This window comes from Acomys russatus, chromosome 24 (assembly GCF_903995435.1).
Source record: "Acomys russatus chromosome 24, mAcoRus1.1, whole genome shotgun sequence".
NCBI lineage: Eukaryota > Metazoa > Chordata > Mammalia > Rodentia > Muridae > Acomys > Acomys russatus.
In genome coordinates, this window is record NC_067160.1 from 9,562,881 (window position 1) to 9,586,065 (window position 23,185).

Below are 23,185 nucleotides of genomic sequence, written 5' to 3' on the forward strand. Positions count from 1 at the left end.
GCGCTTTCCCTTTGGAAATCGCCTGTGACGTGTCTGGAGGACACTGGGTCTCCTTGCTGTGAGCACTTGCGTTTGTGAATGAAATCGTGCTCCCAAGCGCTGAGGACTCTGGGAGTTTGTCTGACCTTCAGGCTTTCATGCTGTCCTCTCATGGATGCTGACAGGGGACATGTGGTTTCTGGGTCAGTTCTTAATGACAACTGCAGCAAAGCAGTAGCTGGGGACAGCATGCAAATGAGCTGTGTATGTCCCAGTTCCACCATGGGTGACAGAGATAAGCACAGGCATGCGTCTGTCCAACAGAGGAAGGCGTGAGGCGAGCAATTCTCAGCCCAGGGAATCTACTGTTGTATAGCAAGCAGTAAGCTAGCATGTTCTTTGTCTGAGGTGGTGTGTGTGTGTGTGTGTGTGTGTGTGTGTGTGTGTGTGTGTGTGTGAGTGATGTAACCTCAGAGGGGAAGACTGCCCACACTGAGAAAGGAATCCTGCTAAAGAGGTCAGGTCATGCATTGTTGGCACACAAGAGAGAGGCGTTACCAAACACACACACACACACACACACACACACACACACACACACACACGGAGACCTGGCTGCTAGTGCTGTGAGGGAACACAGAAGGCTCTGCCCGATGACACTTCCTCACGGATTGTGCTTCTGACATATGAATTGCTACCTCAGTAAACAAACTCATTGGCTGAGATTATTCGTGTTATATCAAATGCCAGTGAGCAGAACACGGTGGTGCTGTGGGAAAATGAGACACTGAAATGATGTGAGTGTTGGCTTACTAGGGCATGAGATGGGGGCGTTAAAATATACTTTTTGAGGTGCTGAAGAGATGGCTCAATGGGCAAGAGCAGTTGGTGCACAAATGTAGGGAGTTCAGACGCCAGGATCTTCATAAGAAGATGGGCACAGTCCTGTGCACACCTGGAATGTCAGCATTGTGGAGGGCAGGGAAAGAGGATAATGGCGGCTTAGTAGCTTTGGCTTAGCTTCAGGTGACTTGAGAGATCCTTTGTCAGGGAACAATGCAGAGAGTGGAAAACTTGACATCCTCCTCTCGCCTCTGCATACATGTGCCCATATACCACCCCCACTTACCCACTCACTCATACACCAATACACACATACATACACACCCCCCACACCCCCCACATACACACACAACCCCCCCCCACACCCCACATACACACACAACCCCCCACACACACCCACATACACACACAACCCCCCCACTCTACACACACCACACATACACACCCACATACACCACACACATACACACACCCCAGACACACACACCTCACACACACACACATACCCACACCCCACACACCCCACATACACCACACACACACCACACACATACACACACACACCATACGCCACACACCCCCATACCCACACACACCCCATACACACCACACACACACACACACACAAACCACACACACACCCCATACACACCCCCACACACACCCCCACACACACAACCACACACACACACACCCCACACACCACCACACACACACACACACAACAACACACACCACCCACACACACCACACACAAACCACACACACACACACCCACACACCACACACACACCACACACACACACACCCCACACCACACACACCCCCGACGTGTGTGTGTGTGCTGCCACACATCCCCTCAAATAGTATTTTTCAACTTTGTATAAGTAGAAAGGAATGAATGTAGTTTATCTACAGAATATACAGTACATTTTCATATCATATATTCTATTTAGACAGATTTCTACCATGTTTATTGTTATAATCATTCCTCCATTTCTTTTCATTTTCATTCATTCCTCTGTACCAATTCTAGATTGAGTAAACAATTCATTTATTGAAGTCACTGAATAAGTAGTACAGTAAATCCACAGCAGTATTAACCTTCATCGTTAGGAGTTCATTTAATTAGTGACTGAGCACCCTTGCTGTGACAGGCACTAGTCTAAACCCTGAGGGTACAAAATTGAGCAAAAATGTGCAGAAGAGCCGTAAGTCAGTACAGCTTCTGGTTTTTGAGATCTAGTAAGCTCTAAGAATCACTTAACTGTCCACACTTCCACACTTAGAACACTTCCCCAGTGCCTTTGCCTTGTGGCTCCAGGAACCCAACTGATACCTTGTCGTTTTCCTGGGAGTTCGGGACAATAACTCAAAACTCATGAATCTGTCTCTCAAGCAGAGAAAATGTGAGCAGTGGACTGTTCTGGAGCAATGGCTGTTGGAATCAGGGCTTAGCAGCAGGTGGCAATGTTGAGACACGGGCCTTGGGAATGTTGCTACCTTTGTCCTGGACCAGTCTCTAAAACCCAGTCAAAGACCGAGCCATGCCACTTAAGGGGATGACACACTTCCCTTTCAGAGTTTCCTACAAATTAGTGTTGATGGTTTATAGTGAGTAGTAGCTGGCTGGAGAAGAGCCCCCCATCCTCTGATACCGCTCTGAATTGTACCCTCATAGCTTGAAACATGAGTGTGACATCTCTTACAGAACATACCTTGATCCCTCCAAGTTTTTAGCCTTCTCAATTGTAGGCTATAATGTGTATAATATGCCAGCATTTTCATGGAAATTTGTTAGTATCTGTAGGACCATCTAAGACATACTTATTCATTGTTGGGGTTGTGATTGAGTGGAGCAGGAATGAATATCTAGTGTGTCTCAAGATTGGAGCTTTTGTTTATGCAGAAGTTAGACCGAGTCCACATCTGTCAAGTATGGCCCTTGGATTATCAAGTTTCTCACTCATACCTTCTGTTCTCAGGCACGTGATTTCTCAGGGGGAAGCAAGCAGGGAAAGATAGGCCAACTTCATTTCATGAACAAGGTCAGGTGGTCAGTATGCAAAGGTGAAGTAGATTTAGGCATTCAAAGAAACACCTAAAGACTCATACGAAATGTAATGACACAGCTTCCAGGGCCTCTCCTGTCGCTACTGCAAATGTTGCATCTTTTAGAGGATGTGGTTGCTTTTCAAAACATTACAAGACAGTGATGCCTGGAGCCACATTTCTGTTTGACATGAAAACAAAATAATTAAGCATGACATTTGCTGTACTTTTTTCCATTTACATATTCCTTTTACCATTTAAAAATAAATGTATTTTAAGCACATGGTGGAAAACAATTACAAAGGTTTATTGAACAGATTGAAGAGGAAACATGCCCAGATAGAGAACCTAAAAAATATTATTGAGAAGGGATTTCTTAAAATGATGTAAATAAAGCTGGAAATTATACTAATTGGTAGAAAAATTTAAAAGCTACTTTTACTTGTATAATTCTGAAGCACAGTGTCTCAGGGTTCTTTTTAAAAGGCTTAAGTAAGTGTAAGTGTGTCTGTGCACATAAGTGCAGGTGCCCAGGGAAGCCAGAAAGGGGAGTGCCATCCCTTGGAGCTAGAGTTACAGACAGTTGTGAGCTGCCTGGCATGGGCGCTTGGCAACTAAACTCTGGTCCTCTGGAAGGGCAGCATGGGCTCTTAACTACTAAACCCATCTCTCCCGCTCCTTGGATTCCTCTTTTTAAGAGCTGCTTCTTTTCATTTACAAATGCCTGGGACACTTGCTTTCCTATCCAGCTTCTTACACCCTGAGAGTATGTTGTATCCTACTGTGTCCCTGTGCCAGGTAGGTACCTGAGTGAAGCCAGTGACAGCTGTGCCTCAGCCTTCCAGAGCCTCATGGGTAGCTTCTAAGACAGACTGATGCTATCTAGGGAAGCCGTGATGTGTTAAGTCCAATACAGCGGGGAGCACTGCCCAGGAGCCTGCCCAGCATGAATGTGTTGAGGAAGGTAACAGCCACCGAGTGATGTTGTTGGTAAGGACGACACACAAAGGGAAGGGAAAATGCTAGAAGATGCAAAGTCAGGCCATGCTTGGGAAATGTAGGCTAAGTCATTTCTTGAAATATGGAGTAGAAGATCAGGGCAAAGAGTGACAAAAGCAGCAAAGGCAGCCAGGGCGTAGTGAGGACTATGGACACTATGTTCAGGAGTCTGTGTTGTATGTGTGTGTGTGTGTGTGTGTGTGTGTGTGTGTGTGTGTGGGCACGCACACCACATTCACAATATATAATGCTTACTATATATTAGTATATATAATCTACTATATATGTAGTTGTTATTATATATCATTTGCTGTATACTATTGTAAGAAAAAAGTTTAAGAACTTGAAAAGATGATAAGTCAAGTCTCAGCACAAAAATGATGATAATCTTCACTGCAGTACCCTCCTTCTACCCTCTGAGACAATGGTGGCTGTGTGGCTTAGACCTTTTTACTTTAAAGCTCCGAGGTCAGGTTGTTTAAATCTCAGCAAATAGTCAATGAACTGAGTAACCTATTAGTACAAAAGTACTAAGTATATGATGGAAAATAAGGGATGTCTTCAGCATCGTTCATCACAAGAGTCCTAAGCCCACTTCAGGCTTAATTGTTGGAGAGTCAGATATTCAATTTTTGGGTAGTATAGCTCAATAGTAAGGTATTTTGCCTGGTGCTTGTATAGGTCCTGGGTTCTACCCTCCAATACTGCAAATAGGAAAGAGATCATCAATATTAGGCCCTACTCATTAGTAAGTACGTTTCAGTAAATTTGTCAGTGGACCTTTAAGTCTTGAATGTATTCGTTGGGTGTCCTTCCATGCACACTGCTACACTACTATGTATCTCTTTTGGCAGTGAACAAATTCAGCCTTGTGGTAGTCATTCCGTTATTAGATTTATTTTCTTTGCCTAATTAAAATTCCTTGAGGCTAGGAGCGTGTCTACCTCACTTTGTATTTACCCAAACAGACCTAGTGCCTTCTAGTTAATTATCTGAGCCATTGAAGCATGAAATACAGATGGTAGGATTGCTAGCCTGCGCATAGCAGCTCTCACCTTCATCGGAGCAGCTGTAGCCACTTGTAAAACACCTTCAAGATTTGACCCCTGATAGTTGATAGTTTCTCATAGGAGAGGAGGACACATGTCATTGGCCCTTTCTGAGTTCAAGCCACTGCTTCCTGTACCCCTCTATATAGTTTGCCCCTAAATAATGCACATAGCCTCGTCGTCTCGGGGGGGGAGTCCTGGATATATTGTGTGCGGCAAGTTAAGTGATGGAAAAAGATTCCATCTCTGAAGCTAAGGGAAGGTTGCCATCTATGCTAGGGTCAGACTTTCCATTGATTGGCTGCTTTGTGCTTGCCCATGCTCCTGTAAGTGTGAGTCCATGTTCTCTAAGTAAGCCCAGCAAGCTCATTGGTTTCCCATGTTGGACCTTGAGAGGATTCTACTTTGATCTATCTGACATGGTATAAGTAGACGTTTGTTCCCATCTCCCCGAGGAAAAGTGCATACAACAAAGAAAACTGCACTGCGCTGTTCATAACAGACTATGTTGATCCAAAGCATTTGGGATAAGATCTGTTTGAAGGGGGACATAATCTTACCTACTGCAAAGTCCCAGGAAAACACATTTGCAGTGTTCTCCTACCTGAGAAGCTAAGTACAGTTATATAAAAGAAAATATCACATGTGTTACCCTTCCAAAGTCATTGACTGCTTATTTCTTAGTATTCCCATGCTATTTCTCACTCTGTGTGTGTGTGTGTGTGTGTGTGTGTGTGTGTGTGTGTGTGAGAGAGAGAGAGAGAGAGAGAGAGAGAGAGAGCGGAGAGGAGAGAGAGAGAGAGAAAGAGAGAGAGAGAAAGAGAGAGGTTGTCTTAATCATCTTTGTATGCCACCTAGTGTTCAAAGTTGTTGTGTGTATGAATGAATAAGCAACAGCTGGTTATATAGTATATCAGTTTAGTTTTTCAACTTGAGTTTTCTTTTCCAAAACAAGTCTAATGATCCTGTCTACTTCAGAGAATATCTTTCCATAAATTTTTAGGGTTGGTGATAAATTGTCTAGGCATTTAAGGGTTATAGTTGGAGTATAAAATAGACTGGTAGGGACATTAAGGGAAGAATTTAAAATATTTATTAGCATGACTGCTAAATAACATAGTGGACCTTGGAACAGGATGGGCATGAATTTGCCTGACACATTTACTAACTGCATGGCTCAGATATTTACTTAACTTACCACTGCACCTGGCATCTTGATTTGTAAAATAGAAATCCCAATTTTGTGTCCTTACAGATCACCAGACTGTCTAAATAAGGTGATACGCAGCCCATGCACAGCAACAGCTAACCGTTTACTGACTGCTGGCCACTGTTCTGCCATTTCATGTGCATTTCATTTTGCATTGGCCAGCAGGCCAAAGGCGGGCACAAGATCTCATTATAGATGGCTGTGAGCCACCATGTGGTTGCTGGGAATTGAACTCAAGACCTTTTGGAGAACAGCCAGTGCTCTTAACCTCTGAGCCATCTCTCCAGCCCCCATGTGCACTTCACAGTGCTTCAGGCCCTCTAGTGGGGCAGACCTTCCATTCAGCAGAGTTGAGTCTATATGGTCCATAGATGTTGCTGCATATTTCTTGAAGGGATGAAAACAGAAATGACTTCTACATTATTTCCCATATAAGCAGCACAAAGATCATCCTAAAATCACTTAGATCAATTAGAATAAAAGGGGTGGAAAGTGACTAGATCTGAGACACCCAATGAATCTCTACTTAATGAGCCTCATTTCATTTGTAAGGTGAATTTGCCTCAGGAAGACTAAGATGTTAACATGTAAACTTCCTTCACTTTCTTATTAATCAAATGCTGCTGATACAGGCATTCAACTCAAGCTTCTTTTCCAGTATTTTTCAGCTTATGAAGAAAACCTGCTGAGCAACAGATGGCTTTAAGCACAGCTTAACAGGACCACTGATCTACCCTAAGACTGGAAGGCATAGGGGTGGGGCAGCAATACAACTTTGAGAAGTAAGAAAGTGCTTGGGGGCACTGGGTGATGTGGGAATGGAGGACGCTGTCTTCACGACTGGCAAGCTGGTGAGACTCTGGCCATGTCCTGAGTGAGTCAGGTCACCAGCCTGAGCCACCAGCAGTTGTAGGAAGGAAAGTGAAGATGTGGGTCCTTGTATAAGCAGCCCAGAGGAAATCTGACTCTGCAAAGGCGATGGAATCAGGCACTCTGGTCCAGGGCTTTTTTGTGTTATGTGTCCTTGGTTGTTTTTCAGGGTGTGTCATTTTGTTGTTATCTAATATTGACTCTTTCTGCATTTACTATTCAAAAATCTAACGCCGTTAATTTATCAGCATCTTTGTGACCCGGCATGGCAGCAGAATTAATGGTTCTTAAATCATGAATCTTTTAGATATAAAGAGAATAAAACATGCCGTTCTCTGATACCATCTATGTTTGATTTGGTGCAGTCGGCCTTGGGTCTGCACTTAACAAAGGGAACAGGAAAGGTTTTTATTGGCCCCTTTAAGAACAAAAGCCAAGCAGTTCCTTAATCTTTTCCAAATTAGGGCTCGGAGGAGCTGACCTGCCTCTTCCTTATGTGGGAGACTGAGCGGTACCATGCGAGATGGTTCAAACGACTAGGATTCGGCAGGAGAAAATGCTATCCTTGCACTTTTATCTTTTCTTCTCAGCCTAGTCATAAACGTTTTATTCACCCCGGACATATAAGGTTTGGAGAAGCAGGGGGTCCAGGAAAAGAAAAGCCAAGGGGGAGGAGACTTTAATTCCAAGAGAGTTTGTATGAGGCTCACAGTGTTCTTACTGCCAGGAAGATCTTCTGAATTGTATTTGCAACAGAGAAAATTCAGTATATCCAGTTCCCTATGGATAGGGTACATAGAAAAGCAGTCCACTCTATTCTGGGATAAGTGAAATAAGGAACAAGGATTCTTACATCGTTTCTGGAATTAGCACATGGATTTCTCATCAGATTGTACATGGGAATGAGAGAAAGGAATTTTGCATATAATTCAGTCAGTAATAGAGAGTATAATCCTGAAAGAAGAATTCTTTTAAACCCCAAAGGTTTAGCTCTTATTTTTGCACCTACAAGACCGACTCCAATTATACTGAAACCTAAGTTAGTTTTTGTCAGCTTGACAGTAAATAGAGTCATTTTGGAAGTGGGACCTCAGTGGAAGAGTCGCCTCCCTTAGCCTGGGCTGTAGGTGTGTTTTGGGGGCATCTTCTTGATTAAGGGTTGTTGTGGGGGATCAAGACCACCCCGGGGCGGGGGATCCTGGGTTGGATAACAAGGACAGCCAATAGCTGTGGTCCTCCATGGTCTCTGCGTTAGTTCCTGCCTTGAGCTCCTGCTTTGGCTTCCCTCAGCAACGGACTTTGATCTCTAAGATATCATAAACCCGTTCTCAAGAGTTTGCTTTTGGTCTTGGTGTTCTATTGCGACAACAAAAACTAACTAACACATTAAGTAAGGAGTCCCTTTATGGTATCCATCCCATCTTACTCACAGGTTTTCTACACATTTTTGTGTTAAGCTACTGAAAGAAGGAAACCTAGCATCTTCTTTGTATTGCCATAGTTTGTTATTTGCTTTATTATATAGAGAAAACCGTGAAGTGTATCCTTTAACACTTGGTCTATCTGAAAAAAGACTGTGGAAGAAAATCCGGCTCTTTTGAATCCAAGTTAACAAGTTACCTTTGCTTTTGATATATGACTCTTACTTCTAGTTCACATTTGACCCTGTAGTTTATCTTCATTCTTTTGGGAAGTCACGCCTTTATCATAACATCATGACTAAGGGACAGTGGCGTTTGCACATGCATCTAATAGCCTTGGAGTTTGAGATTCTAACTCCTCTGAGATCTGAGAGAGAGGTGGCTGCTGGGGCAAGATCACAGGAGAAAAGAAAGCCCATAGGATGAAGGTCAGGCAGCAGGTGGCTGTGCCCTTCTAGAAGATTTTAAAGATGTGTTTGATTGATCAAGATTTAGAACGGCAGCTAACCAAACCACACATATGCCCTCATTCCTGGTTACTCTTCTCACCTTTCTTTAGTTTTCAACAAAGCAACAATAAGCAGCACTTGGCTTATTATTAAAAAAATGGGGTTAGGTCTGTAAACAAGGAAAGGCTCCTTGAATTCTCCATCCCTCCTTCATTCATCCAGGGATACTGAGACTTATTTCGAAAGGAAGAAAGGGGACCACATCCTGACATTCACATGTAGACTTTCCGCTTAGCTCTTCCTTTGGTGGAACTTGGAATTTGGCAATCCAAAGTATCAATATACCATGCAACAGTTCACCAACCTTAACTGTAAGCGGGAATGAAGGGACTCCAAGGTAATTTTAACCATCAGACGTTTGCTGTAGGCATCAGCTTTAAATCTTAACCCGCATTTAGCAGGAAGCACTATGTTATCCTAGATAAGCACCCCCAGATTTCAAATAAAAAGCAGTGCCTGTTCCCCAGAGGTGTTTTTGTGAGGCACGGAAGGACCCAGCACACCAGAAAACCACATTACTAACATTACCATACCGCTGCACTTTGCTCTGTGTCCAACTGCAAGAGAAACATAGGTAAGAAAGGATTCTTGGGTATCAACGATTCTTTTACAAGCTTACGTAGCTAGAGAGAGCAAACCTGAAAGATGTGAGGACATTGGAAGGACAAAAAAACCTCAACGTATAAGATCATCTGAGAGATTTCTGTAGATCCTGACTCTGTCCAGTTTGAAGTTGGCTGTTCACACTGCTTCCCTAAGACAGTGCCTGAACCCAGGGGCACATGCCCGGTGCATCCTCACCTCCACTGTTGGAACCTTCAAACTGTCTTCTATGAGAATCATCTCAGCCCCGCTTCTCTGCCTCTCTCGCTCTCCACTAGCCCACCTGTTCTTGTCTCTGATTATCTGAATCCTCCCCGGCAGTGTTCTGTGGGGTATTCCTGCTCGTTCCCAGGGGTCCCTGCCCAGCTCAGGGGATTCCCACTTAGCAATACAGAAAGGCTAGACTCCAAGGCTTCTTCTGCACTCCCTGGTACTTCATGGCACTATGCACTCTTTGGAATAGAAGTCATCTTTGGGGTGGTATGGACCATTCTGCAGGGTGGTTTCCTCTGGTACTGCTGAAGGGAAGAGGTACTCTCTCGATGTTCAGCTTTTCCTTGACTTGGTTCACTCATCTCCTCTCTAGGCCAAAGGTCAGAAATGGACAATCAGGAAACCTACAAAGACTGGACTCTGCCTTACCTTTTTAAAAGAAATTACAATGCTCCTTTATTAATCTTATGTTATCTTGTATAGCTTTTAATTTTAATTTTATTACTTCTAGATTGCCTGCACAGTGTGTATACAGTGGGGGGTGGGGTGGGGCATGTACAGCAGGTGTGTGTGTGTGTGTGTGTGTGTGTGTGTGTGTGTGTGTGTGTGTGTGAACATGAATGCAGATGTCTGTAGAGTCCAGGAGAGGACGTAAGATTCCCTAGAGCTAGAGTTGCAGAAGGCTGTAGGCCACCCAGGGTGGGTTCTGGGAACAAAACTTAGGCCTTCTGCAAGTGTGCACTCCTAACTGCTGAGACGTCCCTCCAGCCCAGGGCTCCTCTATCTTAATGTCACTTAAGCCTCCATAGCCAATGATCAACTCCTTTATATCCCATGTTCATTTTGTAAACTTCATCTAGTGTGTTGGGTAGTCAGTATGTCGGCCAATGCAGAAAGAAAATGGAGGAATTTAAAATCTTTTTTTTTTTTTTTTGAGACAGAGTTTCACTATGTAGCCTTGGCTATCTTGGACTCACTCTGTAGACCAGGCTGGCCTCGATCTCACAGTGATCCGCCTGCCTCTGCCTCCCGAGGGCTGGGATTAAAGGTGTGTGCACTATTGCCCAGCTTCAAATCTTATTTTTAAGACAATACCTTGAGCAGAAGTGGCTGGAGAGATGGCTTGGTGGTTAAGATCATTGGCTGCTCTTGCACAGGACTGAGATGCAGCTCCCAGCAACCACATGGCCCCTCATAAACACCTATAGCTCCAGTTCAAGGGAACCCTGTAGCCTCTTCAAGTCTCCACAGGCACCAAGCATGCAAGTGTTATAGATATGGAAGTAGGCAAACACACCCATATACATAAATAAAAACATTTAGCTGGAGAGGTGGCTCAGAGGTTAAGAGCACTGAGGTCCTGAGTTCAATTCCCAGCAACCACACAGTGGCTCACAACCATCTATAATGTGATCTAATGTACTCTTCTGGTGTGCAGGTGTACATGCAGGCAGATAAAGCAATGTATACATAATAATAAATTAATATTTTAAAAAATTTTAAGCTTTTTTTGAAAGAGCTTCATTATGATTATTATGATTATTATGATTGCTGTATATTCTTATTGAGCATATAAAAAACTATTACTTTGGCCTCAGTCTTCACACTGTTCCAGAACTGAATTGTCATCCTCTTCTGTAGGCATATGGATATCTCAGATGGAATAGACCAAGGTCATGCCTTAAAAGGCAAGGGGAAAAACAATAGTAGTAGTTTCTGGGTGTCTCTCTCTCTAGTGCTTCAGGGTCAAAGTGTAGCTCATTTGGAGTTTTCCTTTAAGACTTATTACAGAGATATTCAAGTCATGAAAGGCTATTAAGTTTTTAGTAGCTCATCCAATATATGTGTACAATATAAAATATGCAAAACACTGGTCTGACTCTTTGAATTTCACACTGTTTTAACTATCCGTGCCATACAGGTATTGTCTCAATATACATGATTTTTGTCCATTTTTTGGTGTTGACATTTATTTATGTTGAAATAAGCTATAAGTTTCTCTAAGTGGGGACTGCACAGCTGTTTTCCAGAACTAAGATTTTGTTTTTGTTGTTGCTATGATCAAACTACTAAGAGTTGAATGGCCTGGTTTAATCGGCAGTGTTTCGTGTACACATTGATGTAGAGTTTTAAACTAGAAACGCAGAAAATGAAAGTTTTTTTTTTTTTTTGGCAGGCATTTGATGTACTTGGGAAAGTTGAAGCTTACCTTAAGCTCCTTAAATCAGAGGGTTTAAGCCTGCCTGTCTTGGCAGCAAAGCATGAGGAATTACACAGAGAAATTAAAGACTCCACAGCCGAGGCTCTGCAAAAGGGTCGAAACTTAATCAGCCAAGCAGACTCCTGCCGGTGAGTAAAGTCTGTTTTATCCCCAGTGTCGCAAGCTTTTTCACAGTTTCCACAACCTGGCCAAATAAATAAATAAATAAATAAGTTGCACAAGGTTTATTTATTTATCTTTTTTTTTTTTTTTTCTGCTTCTGATGTTTGGCTGCATTATGATGTGGCTTAAAAGGTCCTATTGAATGATGCTCAGCAGTGATTCTGAACAGAGCATTGCTCACCCACAAGTGAAGCCATGGCCTGAGCTCAAGGACTTAGAGATACTAAAGCTTTGTCTCCGTTTGTCTGAGGAGGGGGAGGGGAATGCACAGGGCAGGGAGCGGCTTTGTGTCCCACATCCTGGCGCCGCCATGTTATCCTTCCTACCTCAGTTCACTAGCCTTCTCTATTGTCCCATTTTTCCTTTCTAGAAAAAGAAAACTACAAGGTCCTTTTGACCTTGCTATTCCACCAAACAAAACCCCAAGTAAAAGGTAACTATGAATAACAAAAGCTCACATATAGTGAGAGCCCAGTGCCTGCCAGGCACTGCGCCCAGGGCTTTAGCGGCATTCTCTCCTTAATCCACACAGTGACTCTATGAAACACATGCTCAGGATGTTTTCCTTCCACATATAAGGTTACTGGCACAAAGAGTTTAACATAGCTAGTTTGTGGCAGAGACAGCTTTTGAATCCAAGGGCACAGGCTATAGTTTCCATGCTCTTGGGTAATGTACCAGGAAGATCACTACAGTGAGCATGTTCAGTGCATGCCTTGGGAGGAGCTGATCACTGACTGGGCATGAGGGGAGAAGGTGACATCGGGAAAGAGAAAGGGAATGCGCTTGGAAAGTGTGGGGATTTGAAGACGGAGAGGTGATGGAGCAGTTCTTGGAGTGGGTATCAGCCTGGAAGACATGAAGATGCCACTAACATTTGAACAGAAGGAGATAAAATAGATTTGTACAAAGGGGCTAAACCCAGTTCTCGTTTCCATATCTGCAGTCTCCTTGAACTCAAAATTCACAGTTGGAAGGACAGAGTAGGTGGGATGTGGTAAACAGGACTTCCTTTCCTTTTACCCTCCTGTTTGGCTCCTTTACATGTGACTGTGGAAGTCTAGGCATAGGGAATTCTCTTCCCGGAAAACAGTCTCAACTGGACAGAGACACTTGATTCGGAGATTTAGATGGTTGCTATGGGACCATGCAAAGCTGAGATCAGAATTAATCCTGGGTCTCCCAGCAAGAGCCAAACACTGGCGGCCACAACAAGGTCAAACAATTCTCCACTTTGGAAACACTACCAGTGGCAGCTGTGGCTGCTTAGTGTCTTGACTTAGGTGTTGAGCCAGATGCCAGGTAAGGCTGTTTTCCATTAGACTAGTGCCCAGGCATACACCATCTGGGCCCACGTGTGCCTACAGCAGCTGCTTCCTTCCTTTTCCCCTCCTGGCCCATGTCTACTCATGTAAATGTCTCGAGTCACGCAGAAGACTGTCTATAAGATACAAGAAACACTTGTTGGATGTTGGTGTGGGCCATGTGATGACTGGAGTAAGTGGTGGGACTTGCTGTTATTACTGAGTCTCACGGCCCTGGCCTGTGTTATTTTCCTGGTAAGGCGACTCTTTGCTTGTGCTTTCTCTCTGGCCATGGAGAGATTCCACATGTGTGAACAAACGAAAATAGAACCAAAGACCCTCGCCTCCCCTGATCTCTGGAGTTTGGGTTTGGGTTGTTTTTTTCCTTACCTGGTATTCCATCCCATAGATCCTAAGTGTTGGGCTTCTCTGAAGTCTGGTTCCTGACGTCTCAATTCAGCAAGTGTTCTGGGCTCTTGAGTCACTTCTCTAAGCTCTGATCTGGAACCTGTTCCTGCCCCAACTCCCACCTCAGGCCCGAAGCTGCTCCCAGCACAATGCTTGTACTTTTGCTTCCTTTCTCTGGCTCACACGTCTGTCTTTTCCCAGTCACTTAAGGGACAGTGGGGACGTTTAACTCCTGCTTCTTACTCAGGAACTGAGTTTTCTGGGTCAGTTCGAAAGCTTCACTGGAGAGTCAGAGAGGCGGTCACAAGTTTTCACTGGTAAGCTTTATCTAGTTTGCTGTGGTCTGAAATACTTCGATTTTGTTACCTAAATTGAAGTGCTTTTATTTATTCTTCCCCCTTCTCCTCCTCCTCCTCTCTCTCTTCCTCCCCTTCTGTATTTAGACTTCCATTTTATATGGCTTGCATATTTATATACTCATCTAGTCCAACTTTTGCCTCTTTTGTTCTTTTTAGTCTTAATTTTTATACTCATCCCATTTTTCCAAAGAGGAGTCTATCATGTTGTCTTTCAAACAGGCAGTTTGGATCTTAATAGAACAACCAGTAATTAGAACCATTGCAAGAAAATTGAACTAATAGCTAACTGACTTGATTTTTAAAAAGAATTAGAGTATGTTTCTGTCAGCATCTCAGAAATGTGAGTTTGCTTCATAATAGTACCAAGATATTTGCTTGCCATGATATTTCATAACTCTACAAATCAATGTCGCTTCCATTTTGGAGGAGGAACTGAAGGTAAAGGGAAATAGTTTCTTGGCAAAGTACATTTTTGATACAGAAAGTAGATGCAAAATAGAAATCCATTGAAAAACCGAATTACAAATGCATTAGAATCTCAGTTGCAAGCCAGAGGAGAGCATGGCCACTGACCTCAATTCCAAGCATTCTATCTGGGACTTGCTCCCCTTTCTTTATCTGACCCATCTCCACATACCTGGGTGTCTAGCAAAGGAAAGAATGGAAATGCCCAAAAAGGAGGTTTCTGGTCACAGCCACTCTGGCGTGAAGGTAGAATTTAGAATCCTGGTAAAGACAACAAACAAATATTTGAATAATGGATCCCTAGACTTTGAGATGTGAGCTAGACCACCAGTTCACAGGACATTAAGTTTCCTGTTAGCAGACTCTTCCAAAATGGCGTGGATCAGAAACTCAAGACTCCATTTCACGGAGTTTTGCTGTGTGCATTAGGAGAGCCAGGATAATGGGGTGAACCCTCCTCCCCTGAAACAGGGTTTCCTCTGTGTAATAGCCTTGGCTGTCCTGAACTCTCTTTGTAGACCAGGCTGGCCTCGCACTCAGCGATCCGCCTGCCTCTGCCTCCCGAGTGTTGGGATTAAATGTGCGCGCCACCATGCCCAGCCTAATGGTGAAACTTTTAAGCTTAACTCTCTCTTTCCTCCTCAGTAAAATGGAAATTACCATCTAACAGATTATAATTAAGTAACATAACACCATTCCTTGCACATAGAAAATACCCAACACATGATTACTTTAGTTGTAAAAATCTAATAAAGAGCTTTCAAAGTAGAATACTAAGAGCCATATGATTGTTTCAAATGATTGCAGCAGGGTGGTGCTCACTTAGATTAAGCAGGAAGGTCATGCTTTTACTAGAGAAGATAAGTACGTCTCTTCAGATATCAAAGGCAGAATTTAGAATTGGAATATCAGCAGGTAGGCATTTCAGGGGCCCTATTATTTAACTTTTTACTGTTAATAATAGAAAGAAACCTCAGAAGTTTACACTTGAATTAAATGAGGACATGACCGCTCCAAGGTGTGGATGAGGAGTTTTTACCGTAGATATGAGGGAGAGTATAGCCAGAAGCATCTGGAAGAGTTCACAGCAGGGAGAGACAGTAGTAGATAAAACAGCAAACTGAACTGGGCCATGAGAGGAGAGCGAGAAGGGAGACTGAGCGAGAATAGAGAGGGACAAAGAAGATGAGAGAGGCTGAGCGGCCGGAGGCGGAGAAGGGAAGTCCATAGGCTGGAGATGGTTAGGCTAGGGAGCAGAGAGAGGACAGCTGAGAGCAGCCACAGGAGCTGACTGAGCCCTGAGGCCAGCATGCACTTTGGTGTACAAATAGGCACCTCAGTTAGCCACTGGTTCTGAGTTGCATTTGGACCTGGCCATATTTGTCTGAGATAAAGTGTTCGGGATAAATCTGAGATGTTTGTCATTGCTGTTCTATAAAGAATTCCATCCTAGGGACAGACCCACACTGTTTTCCTATCCTGGAATCAAATACATTGAACTCCAAACAGCCCCCGCGGAATAAATAGTCACAATGATCGCATTTCCTAGCTTCTTCTAAATCTAACCCACAGTCTAATGGTAATTCTGGACCATTGAAGGTTTTTTGTTTTGTTTTGTTTTTGTCTTTTTAGCTGGTGACATCTGTCATGTGATCAAGAAATATTGTGCTCTGAGGTTTTTGTGCATTCCTTTTCATGCAGTTATGATACAAGCCACTCAGAAGAGAATGTGGTGACAGCCCTTGCCTTCTGGTCCCCTCACCCTCTCCTCTCAGGCATTGATTGGCAGCATTCTTAAGCAAAGGTGGCCTGCTACCATGCAGTATTTGGTATTAAACCACAGGAACCTGGGGGTGGTTGGACGTGCCAGGTCTGAAGCTTCAGTGACAGTGGTGGCTGTGAGGGACCGACCTCTGTCTTTTTCTCTAAGTTCAGTTCCTGCTTCCGAGCTCCAGACATGAAACACACAGCAGGACCAGGCCACCTAGTGAAACATTCATTTGCCTTTCTTGTTTGTTAAAACTCACTTAAGAGTTATATGTGCACTTCTATCAGCTCAGTTCCTATCCCCGCATGAAAGATGGTGCCCGCTTTTTATTCTATCTTATCGTGGGGAGAGTTAAATGCACTAGTTACATCTTAGGTGAATAATTTTGCTACTGTGTATCTTTACGCATCATCTGCTTTGACCCAATGCATATGACTTTTTTCATGTAAATTCTTCCTTCTTCCCATTTCTCAGAGTTGGGGAAGAACTAAGGATTGATCAAGATTATGCTATTGTCCCCCCCCTAGTTTTCATTTATATTGGCTACTGCTGCCTTGGTTGATATTCCATTTGATAATGAACTTTGGGCAGAATGTAGCCCACTTATTCATTTGTTCATTCCAGAACCATGCCCAATGTTGTGCAAAGCAGGTGACCCCAAACATCTAATGCCACGTCTGTCCTCATGCTGTTGACATTCTAAAGGGAAGAACCAACCAGCAAATCAAACTGTAACTGAAGTGTATACTTTGTGTCAGGAAGTGCTGTGTGGAACAAGGTGATGTAAAGCGGCCGTGTGACAGGGACTCTTTCAGGCTCTGGGGCTCAAGGGAGGACTGACTAACAAGAGCTAGCTCCGGTGCACAGCCCTGGGAGGTAGATGGACTGAACAGAGAACAGCAGAGTCCATCAGAAAGGACAGTATGGCTGAAGGAGAGATGGACTAGAGGAGGAAAGCATGACACCTGGCAAGAGTTGGGTGGGACTATGTTGACAGGCTCCTTAGCAAGCACAGAAGCCACCATCTTTTATATAGGACTTGATGGCTTTAATGATCACCCTCCAGGATGGGCCTGATCCATCATGGTCCCTGTCTTGCAGAGTAGGACCTAGGCACAGAGGTTCAACAACTTTGCTGTGGTCGGAGGTGGAGGACTTGTCCGCATGGTTCTATTGGATTGCCAGCTCTTGGGCTCTCTCCTCCTTTCATTTAGCCTGGTTGCTTCATGGATATAGATTCTCTTTTATTTTAGTATGCGCAAGAGGAGTTTCCTCCCCCTCTCTAGTTTCAACCCCGCCTTCACCTTCTACCTTCAGGGCCCACCTTCTCTGTACTTTTTCTTTGGGTTTGTTTTAAAAAGCACCGAACATACCTACTGGCATCCAGTCAAGAAGGTACATGAAGCATACGTGCTCTAGGAAAAAGGGACCCACGGGGACAGAGGCTGTTGTGCACTGTTCCTCCCAGAAGTAATTCTCCCAGAGAACAGTCATTCTGAACAGAGATCTGCGTAGGCTGAGTGAGGCAGTGGAATTGCATGGAACCTCAGGGAAGAGTATATATCTTCAGGCCAAGGTGACCAGAACAATCACCTTCAATGTGATACTTTGTCGCCCTTCGCATTTTTGTTCCCTTCTCACTCTGCTACGCTGGGTCATTCCTTGGTCCTCTCACTTGTGGCTGTATCACAGGCTGATGTTGCCTAGAGAGCTAGACCACCTAAGGAAACTCTCACCTTCCTTCCTTGATATTTTCACAGTTAGGTCACTTGAACTATTCAGGAGCAAGGATGATAGGACATCAGAGAAAAGACACATCATAGTAAAACATGTATTGGTTTTACCTTAAATGCAAAATAAAAGCAATGCCAGACCCCTAAGAGAAATAGAAACATTTTCTCTTGCCTAGCAGATTTGTTTGTGATTATATTCTGTTAGAGTTCCACCAAATATTTCAGAATTTAGAAATAGCTTGTTTTGTGATGGGCATGGTGTCGTACACCTTTAATCCCAGCACTCTAGAGGCAGACGTTGATGAATCTTTGAGTTGAGGCTGGTCTGATCTTCAAAAGTGAGTTCTAGGACAGCCAGGGATATACAGAGAAACCCTGTCTCAAAATCCCTCCCCCCCCCAAAAGGAGGTAACTAGTCTTAATGGAATTTGATGATATATTTGGGTTGTAAATGTCAAATACTAAAATTTGGGAAATTACTAAGTTGAGTTTGTATGACAGTTTGAACTTAGCTGCTTTTCAAATATGCTCATGTCTGTAATAAGCTGCTCGTTTAGATGCTGAGTGATCATTGCAATCTCAACCTCTTAACACTTAACAAACACTCTTAAGGTTGATGGCTTTTTTTTTTTTCATTCTGAGACTCTTAGCGTATAGAGTGTATCACAAAGCTTAGACTGCATTAAAGGAGTATCTATCAACTTATTTTTCACAAATATCTATAAGTTAGTCACTCTAGTGCAAATCTATGTTCTTGTAATGTTGATGACGTGATGTAAAGTTCCCTGAATCCTAGGGTGGGTAAAAAGCTTGGGAAGAGCCAGACATGGTGGCCTATACCTTTAATCCCAGCACTTGGGGAGGCAGTTCGAGGCCAGCCTGTTCTACAAAGCAAGACCAGGACAGCCAAGGTTACACAGAGAAACCATCTCTCGAAAAACAAACAAACAAATGCTTGAGAAGAGCAGAGACAGCAGAGGGAGGTTGCCTTGAAAAGTCAGAAATTCTGCCCTGCATGGTTGAAGAGGATTTCTCTTAGCTCAGGGAGTGTAGGAAGAAAAGAGAAAGGGCTGTGAATAGACACGCTAAGGAATAAGATGACCACCACAGCGCCGGTCAGAATAAAAACAAACAAACAAACAAAAAACCAAAAAACCAAGACATGTTTGAAGAAGATAATAAAAACTCAGCTTTAAATTTTCCAAGTGATCTCAAATACGTGTATTTACCTGTTTAGCTTTTGCTGTGCCATTTTGTCTTTGCCTTTCATAAGTTATAAGAAATTTCAGCTACCGTCCTTTTAGGTGTTGCTGTCATAAGATTCTTGTTTCCGTCTTCCTGTAAGAAGGCTGTGGATGTCTGTCAGTCAGTGTGCAGACGGTCTCTCCTGCTCTAGTACTGTGTGGAGTGCTCTCCTATTCCTCTGTGCTTTGTATTGTGTTTGCAGAGATGCCCTGGCTGCTGTTCTCTTTGTTAGTTTCCCCTTTGTTTTCTTTCATTGACTTTTCTTAGTTCTAGTACCGGATATTCCCATTTCTCGTATTTCTGTTTAATTAATTTTGGATCCCATTTTATTTTATTTTTTTCTGAGTATGTTTTGTTTTGGAGTTTATTTTACTTTATTTTGAGAATTCCTTGCATGAGTACTGTATCTGCTTCATGCCTGCCCTTTATACTTCCTTCAGTTCCTCCTTTGTTGTTACTGCCTCTCAAGGTCACGACCTCTTCTTCTATGATTGTTATTGTTACATGTTGATATACGTATACACATATATGCACATATACAGAGAGACAGACATTCATACAACCAACCAACCAACTTACCTGTTCCATTCAATGTTGTTCACAAGTTGCATGTTTAGGGCTGGCCACTTAGGACTGGATAGGCCATGAGAGGGCATATCCCTTAAAAAAAACCTCTCTCTCTCTCTCTCTCTCTCTCTCTCTCTCTCTCTCTCTCTCTCTCTCTCTCTCTCTCTCTCTCTCTCTGCAGCCACTGATTGCCAACAGTTCTTTATCTGGGGGTGGAGGGGACTTGTGGGTTATGGGGGCTCTTCTTTCATTTTGAGGGTTGGTTTTCCATTGCCTCTCTTGATTTCAGGTGTGTTTATTTTAGAGTCACTGACTTCATTTGCGCTGGAGCGCCTTTCTGTGCTGCTGTCTGAGGGTCTTAGCCTTGCCTTGCTCATCTGGACGCGGTTACACTCTCGCCTGGTGGGATGGGATTTGTTCTTTGGCATTTGGCTGCTTTGTTCTCTCCTTATTGCTCTTTCTTTCTTCCTGGCTTTGTAAAGATATCTTCCTGGGATTCTCAGCACCCCTAGTCCAGAATCAGTCTTCTGGTGCTGGAGCAGGGTCACATGACCTTTCCTGGAAGATTTGTGGCCCTCGGATGCATAACCAGAAAGGCAGTAGATGGTTTGCTGGAATGTCTGAATGTCCTGCTCTGACTGACTCCGTGGCCCAGTGGCTGTTGGGTGCCGTATTTCTCAATCTCCTTTTACAAAGAGAGATAACATCATCTCCATTTCTGAGTTCATGTAGAGTCCCAGCTGGGACACTCCTCTTACATATGTTGCTCCCTATAGTCTTATAGGCTTTAACCCTTATCCATTAGGACCAGAACTCAGATGCCTGTGACTTCAGCCTCACTTACTGCTTACTCTTACTTCCTTTCTTTCTAGGTAGTCATTACTATGTACCTATAAAGTGTGTGTGTGTGTGTGTGTGTGTGTGTGTGTGTGTGTATGATGTTTTATGGAAAGTATCAAAAATAACAAATCATCAAAAATTAAGCATGCGTCTCACATTTACAGTAAAAACAGCATGATTTCAAAGCAAGGATAAAAAGTAGGTAGTTCTTGCCTCCTCCAAAATGAAGACAGTCACAAACAAGAAAGGACCCAATTCAGGTCTCTCTCTGTTAAAAGGAGCAGCAAGCTAAAGATAAGAGGATTTCCCCCCCCCACCACCACCACCCTGACCTCATCTTCCAAGTGTCATTTGCCATAAATGAAAAGAAAATTCTGGTCAGCTGATCCCTTCTGCTGAGACAGAGTAAGCTGTCAAGTGCTCACCATCTGGTTTGGCTCCTAATCCAGATGGGCTGCCAATAGTAATTTATGAAAGGGTTGAAAGCAACTTGCCATGCTGCGGCATGAATCATTAGAATGCATTAACTTTGGGCTCTGCTCCCTTCCCCCAGCCTCTGCTTGGAGCAGATGCTAAGAAAGGGTGACTGCTTCCCTACAGTAAACAGAATAGTCTATTCGGGAAACAAAAGTCAATATGTCTTTCTTTTCTGAAGAAAAAACCAAACATTTGTCCCCGTCTTTCCCTCAAATGACTTAACGAGTACAAGATAAAGTGCCCTGTGATGGAACCTCTAACAAATGTCTGAAGACTTCTCACTTCTGACGTGTCTGAACATCTCTGATTATTGGAACTCCAAAGTCAGCATCAGGGATAATCTGATGTGCCTCCTGCTCACTCTGCTGACAGGCACCTACAAATCCATGCTCACAGAGAAAAATCCAAAGGTCAATCAATATTTCCAATACAAACCAGAGCCACAGATCATTGGTTCATTGGTCATCCTCCTCTCCTCCTCTCAGATGCACACAGGCAGTATGCTTTATCGGCCGGTGGGGGGTGGGGGAGTTGCAGAATAACAGGGAACCGTGGTTTGCTTCAATTAGATTTCTTTTAGTCACCATCAATCCACCTTCCAGCATTAGATGACTATAGCTGTAATATAATAGCACTTGTTCCTTGTGAAGGACAAAATTCTTCTCATTAATTGTAACTCATGTGAGAATGGCTAGCAAACTGGGGAATCATAGTTTATTCTTTGTTCAGGCCATTGACTATTAAGGCACTGAGAAAACTTGCCAGTATGTGTGCTATCCATGTTTTAAAGGACTGAAAATGAGAGAGTGGAATCAAGCATGGAAGGTTCTAAATGAACGTGACAACATCCGGGCTGGTTGTAATCTGCAGATCAGGGTTTCATTAAGGAAACCTAAGGGGAGGTAGCCCTGGGATTAGGACTGGGGTAGACACTATCATTGCATTCCTGCTGGGAATGAGACATGGAAGAGGCAACCTTTTGAGGACAGAGAAAGAAGAAAAGGACTGGCTTGGGTAAGCGGGGCAGTTGGCAACTTCTCTGGCCCGGGAATGAGCCTATGCTGAAGATAGAAGTGGGACAGAAGGACAGTAATTCTCGTTGGAGTGAGGTAACTCAGAATGTCCTCATAAAGCTTTATTAGAGGAAGGAACAAAATATTTATGTTAAAATTCCTTGAACTTAACTGTAAGTGCTAACACACCAAAGAAGAAGCCAAGCATTTTAGACAGCCTAAAATGTCTGCAAGCAGCATAAAGCGCAGCCATTTATCCACAAGCCATGGCATACTATTACCATGACATTTAAGAAATTCAGACTTCAGAATATCTTACTTTTTCCTTTTTTAAAAATCCTTGTATTTTTTCGACAATGTCACACCGTGCATTTTGAATTTTGGTCATTCTTACTCTCATCACCCTCTCTCCTCTCTCTTCTTCCCTGACTGAAATCCCCATTCCACATGATCCCTTCTTCTACTTTGATATTTTGTTTGTTTGTTTGTTTGGTGACCCACTAGCTAACTATAGTTATGGCCACTTGCAGGAGTATTAGTAGGGCGTTAGTTACTGGAACACCTGCCACTTATCAGAGGCTCTATCACTGAAGAAAATGATACTTCCCCCAGAACCCAGTAACAGTAACTATTCATAACGCCTTAGCAGGAGGGGAGGCCTTATAACCCGTCTATCCTTTGCATGTAGAAAGCAGTGGCCAAATCTTGTGTAGATTTTATGCACGTAACCATAGCTATACTATATGGAGTTTATGAGTGCAACAGCCTTGCCAGTCCTCAGAGGCATCATTTTACAGTCCCTTCTCCCTCGATGGCACTTACGTTCCTTGTACACCATCCATGTTCCTTGAGCCTTGCAGAAGCTGACGTCCCAC

The 23,185-nt window shown here is 43.4% G+C and overlaps 1 protein-coding gene across 1 annotated transcript in view; it reads left to right on the forward strand.

Moving 5' to 3' along the window:
* Positions 1–23,185, forward strand: part of Ccdc141 (coiled-coil domain containing 141) — a 180,427-nt gene that overhangs the window by 79,852 nt on the left and 77,390 nt on the right. Inside the window, exon 8 of the mRNA XM_051167084.1 lies at positions 11,925–12,097. Within this exon, the coding sequence (XP_051023041.1) occupies positions 11,925–12,097 (173 nt within the window). The remainder of the gene's footprint in view (positions 1–11,924; positions 12,098–23,185) is intronic.